This window comes from Tachysurus fulvidraco, chromosome 2 (genome assembly GCF_022655615.1).
Source record: "Tachysurus fulvidraco isolate hzauxx_2018 chromosome 2, HZAU_PFXX_2.0, whole genome shotgun sequence".
Classification (NCBI taxonomy): domain Eukaryota; kingdom Metazoa; phylum Chordata; class Actinopteri; order Siluriformes; family Bagridae; genus Tachysurus; species Tachysurus fulvidraco.
Genome location: NC_062519.1, coordinates 17,819,823 through 17,824,822, shown reverse-complemented (window position 1 = coordinate 17,824,822; position 5,000 = coordinate 17,819,823). Strand labels below are relative to the sequence as shown.

At 41.3% G+C, this 5,000-nt stretch overlaps 1 protein-coding gene across 3 annotated transcripts in view; it reads left to right on the top strand.

Annotated features, from left to right (window-relative positions):
- The window catches only part of cacna2d3 (calcium channel, voltage dependent, alpha2/delta subunit 3), a 45,808-nt gene that overhangs the window by 11,346 nt on the left and 29,462 nt on the right, over positions 1–5,000 (top strand). For 2 of the 3 annotated variants that reach the window (XM_047810512.1, XM_047810514.1), the window contains exons 6-9: positions 1,581–1,712; positions 2,164–2,224; positions 2,934–3,084; positions 4,531–4,605. In XM_047810512.1, the coding sequence (XP_047666468.1) occupies positions 1,581–1,712; positions 2,164–2,224; positions 2,934–3,084; positions 4,531–4,605 (419 nt within the window). The remainder of the gene's footprint in view (positions 1–1,580; positions 1,713–2,163; positions 2,225–2,933; positions 3,085–4,530; positions 4,606–5,000) is intronic. The other variant, XM_047810513.1, reaches the window with a different exon arrangement.

Genomic DNA, 5,000 nt, shown 5'->3' with positions numbered 1-5,000 from the left:
ATATTGAAAAAAAGACTCGACTTGACTTTGACTTGACATTCATGACTCAGACTTGAGTTAAATGACTCAGAGATGGGGGAATCGACTTGACTCGAGTCAGACTTAAGTCGCAAATTTAATACTTAAAACTTGCTTGACAAATATTACAAAAAGACTCGACTTGACTTTGACTTGACATTCATGACTCGAGACTTACTTGTGACTTGCACACGTGTGACTTACTCCCACCTCTGATGTGAACACAGTGATATTCTCTGCGTCAGTCAGGACTTACGTACACTCTACCTTCTGTTTCTTAACATCTTAAAATACATTTCAGACAAATATCTGATTTAATTTGAATTAAAAAAAAATTGGACAGGTCACCAATAGTCGTCTTGAAACATGCACAAGGGACAGGAAGTGACATCATCACCTCACTCTCTCACTATGGGAATACAGGACTATGTTTCTACACAAATCAATCACTGACGCCTGCATTTTATATGTAAACATAAAACCTTCATGCATGATGAGAAATGTGTGTGTGTGAGATATTAAAGTCCTGCTCCACTGATCTGGGGAAGATTAGCTTATCGTCAGCTCCCCATTACAGGTCAATAATTGCCTGGAGAGAGACTCTGTGTGTGTGTGTGTGTGTGTGTGTGTGTGTGGTCACTCCTCACTGTCCTCCATTCCTGTAGTTTCTTTGTGTGTGTCTATGATGTCTTCTATTGTTCTGCTCTGTGCTTTTATTGTTCAACTTCATTAAATAGAATAAAGGAACCGAAGTGATTTACGATCTTCACCAAACAGAGAAAGGCACGTTAAGGTCAAAGGTCAAGAGCTTCTTATGTTTTTCCCATTTTCAGCAATGCTCACTGTTCTCTGAAGCTCAGTGGTGACATAAGATGATAAAACAATGTGAAACAGCTGAAAGCAGCTTAACTCCTGCGGTGGATAAACAGGATTTTCTAAACAGCTCACATTATTCCTCACATCAGAGGAATGTTAAGTGTTTAGTGTTTAGTGTTTAGTGTTAAGTGTTTAGTGTAATGCATTTAGTGTTAAGTGTTAAGCATTTAGTGTTGTGTTAAGTGTTAAGTGTTTAGTGTTAAGCGTCAAGTGTTTAGTGTTAAGCGTTTAGTGTTAAGCGTTTAGTGTTAAGCGTGTAGTGTTAAGCATTTAGTGTTAAGCGTTTAGTGTTGAGTGTTAAGCGTTTGGTGTTAAGCGTTTAGTGTTAAGCGTTTAGTGTTAAGCGTGTAGTGTTAAGCATTTAGTGTTAAGCGTTTAGTGTTGAGTGTTAAGCGTTTGGTGTTAAGCGTTTAGTGTTAAGCGTTTAGTGTTGAGTGTTAAGCGTTTGGTGTTAAGCGTTTAGTGTTAAGCGTTTAGTGTTTAGTGTTAAGCGTTTAGCGTTTAGTGTTAAACGTTTAGTGTTAAGCGTTTAGTCTTAAGTGTTTAGTGTTTAGTCTTAAGTGTTTAGTGTTTAGTCTTAAGTGTTTAGTGTTTAGTCTTAAGTGTTTAGTAGCGGGTGAAACAATATTCTAGAAGTTTCTCAAGGTAAATAACTGACAAAGTTAGAGGCCTTTCTGTCTTTTCAGATCCTGACATAGTAAACGGTGTGTTCTGGTCTGAGGCTCTGAATAAAGTGTTTGTGGATAATTTTGAGAAGGATCCCTCACTCATCTGGCAGTATTTTGGAAGTGCTAAAGGTTTTTTCAGACAATACCCAGGTAAGCTCTGTGTGCGTGTGTGTGTGTGTGTGTGTGTGTGTGTGTGTGTGTGTGTGTGTGTGTGACATAATGATTTCTCTATTGTTTTATTATTACAGTCCATTAGAGAGAGAAATTGCTCAGATTAATCAAATTCAGAAAAACATTCATCATTTGTTCAATATTTAAATGGAAGCTCTATGTAGAAATATATCTCATAAGTTGTATATAGTGGGGGCACGGTGGCTTAGCAATTAGCACGTTCGCCTGTGTTCTTATAACAGGTCAAAGGTTTGGAACAAGACCGTAAATCATCCTGTACATTAACACACACGTGTCTGAGGAAACAAAATGGTTTAAAGAAATGTTAAATGCCAGGAATCCCACAGAGCCACTGCTTAGATGTTATTTGTGTTGCTTGGGATATCTGCATAACGAGTGACACGGCTTGTGTGATTTCTCCTCCCTACAGGTGTGAAATGGCATCCCGACGAACACGGAGTCATCTCGTTTGACTGCCGCAACAGAAAATGGTACGAGCCAGAAATCTTTTCTCATCCTGTCTTAGAAACTGTGAACACTTTCAATGTAACTGTGCATAAAAAAATTAAACTGCACTCTCTTAGTGCTCTTACATTCACAACCCTTAAAGTGTTTGTAGGGTTAGGGTTAGGGTGGGGGTTAGGGCTTAGGGTTAGGGTTAGGGTGGGGGTTAGGGCTTAGGGTTAGGGTGGGCATTAGGGCTTAGGTTTAGGGTTGGGATTAGGGTTAGGGATTACGGTTAGTGTTGGGGATTAGGGTTAGGGAGGGGGTTAGGGTTTAGGGTTAGAGTTGGGATTAGGGTTAGGGATTACGGTTAGTGTTGGGGTTGGGGTTAGGGTGGGACCCTTAAAGGTTGTGTTTGATTCGTACAACAGAGTGGTCAGAGAGGGTTATTCCAGGTAGAATACAACCCATAATTATTTACTCTTGAAGAACTTAGAGTTCATTCATTCATTCATTCGTGGTGGAAATTGCTTTTCCTCTCAGCTCCTGACACAGCTGAGACATCTTGTTGAGAACATTTCTTTTAAGGATATAATTAATAAATCAACACCAGACGTAGGAGCTGATATTAGACTGTAATCCTGTTGAATTCTGGATTGTGATTGGTCAGATTGTTGATTTCTAAAACAGCAGCTTTGACAGTAGTGCAGTGTTTATATATTATATATTCATTATGACTCTGTTTCGTGTCCTAAGGTACATCCAGGCAGCTACATCTCCGAAGGACGTGGTGATTCTAGTGGACGTGAGTGGAAGTATGAAGGGTCTGAGGCTCACCATCGCCCGGCAGACCGTCTCCTCCATCCTGGACACGCTGGGAGACGATGACTTCTTCAACATCATCGCTGTGCGTAACACACATAACAGGGTGTAATGTTTATTTACAGAGTGGAGTGTGTGAGTGAGTGAGACATAGTGTGTGTAAGAAAATGAGTGAGTAAGTGAGTCACAGTGAATGTGAGTGAGTGAGTGAGTTAGTCATAGTGTATGAGTGAGTGAGTGAGTCACAGTGGATGTGAGTGAGTGAGTGAGTGTGTTACAGTGGATTTGAGTGAGTGAGTGATTGAGTCACAGTGAATGTGAGTGAGTTAGTCATAGTGTATGAGTGAGTGAGCGAGTGAGTCACAGTGGATGTGAGTGAGTGAGTGAGTGAGTGAGTGAGTGAGTGAGTGAGTGAGTGAGTGAATGAGGGTGTTGTCGTAACTCAGAGCCGGTCTCCAAGTCGACACATCGCAGGGTGATGTCCACACTTAGACTTTTTGGTTACTAAAGACTGTTTTAGTTAAACTTAACTGTGAACTCTATAATTACTACAAAAATACTGAGAAAACTCCTCAGACCTGGATGAGAATGACTTCTTTATTGTGGTCAATCAGCCAACAAATTATAAGAGAAATTGCCAAATTAAAAGTAACAAATGAAAACCCCCAAAAAGAGCATGTCATGCAAAATCAATCAAGAAAAACAAGAACTCTCGTGACGTCCTTGCAAAAATAAAAACACCCACCTTGACCTGCGGACACGGGCACGTGCCCGCACGTGCGCACACGTGCCCCCACGCACCCCCGCGCACACACACCTTCGCCCCCGTAGAGCGACTGGAGCCTCAGATATCTTCTCAATATATACCCTGGCACTCCTAGGAGCCCAGGTGCCATATCACCTTATTTACCGGCATTACCTCCTATGTTTTCTAAATACACTGACCCAATTTCCCCTTATTTCCCATTACCTTTCACCCATATGCCCATTTATGGATTTTCCTCCCCTTATTTTTCATGACCTCAGAGTAAACACCTGGGCCTTCATCAGTCTGCACAACAAGTTTATGAGCACCACATGCCCATTTATGGATTTTCCTCTCTTTAGTTCTCAGGGCCTAGGTCTGTGGACCATGGTCTTCTTCATTTTCCATAACAATTTATGAGCTAAGGTCTGGGAACAATGGTCTTTTCCCTTCTACATAACAAGTTTGCAGTTGTTATTACAAATGTGCTCAGACTGACTAGGCCTGACAGCCCCGAATCTGGTTACAATAAACATCTTTGGCCTACAACATCACCTACATATGTCTTATGACAGCAATTGTAATATTTTGCAAGGCCTAATACTTTACTTTGGTTATAGTATTGTAAGGAATAATATTTTAATTATTTCTACTAAGATTTTTTACAACAGTGTCACAGTGTGAGTGAGTCAGTCAGTGTGTGATTGAGTTAATGAGTGAGTGAGGAAGTGAATGAGTGAGAGTGGATGCTACTCAATTCTCTCTGCTTTCTGTATAATTCTGCAGTACAATCAGGAGATTCATTACGTGGAACCGTGTCTGAATGGAACTCTGGTTCAGGCTGACAAAACTAATAAAGATGTGAGTTTCTCACTCACTCACTCACTCACTCACTCACTCACTCACTCACTCAGACAGTTAGTTGGTCACTCACTCACTCACTCACTCACTCACATCCACTGTGACTCACTAACTCACTCACTCACATCCACTGTGACTCACTAACTCACTCACTCACATCCACTGTGACTCACTCACTCACACACTCACTCACTCACTCACTCACTCACTCACTCACATCCACTGTGACTCACTAACTCACTCACTCACATCCACTGTGACTCACTCACTCACTCACTCACTCACTCACATCCACTGTGACTCACTCACTCACTCACTCACATCCACTGTGACTCACTCACTCACACTCTCACTCACTCACTCACTCACTCACTCACATCCACTGTGACTCACTC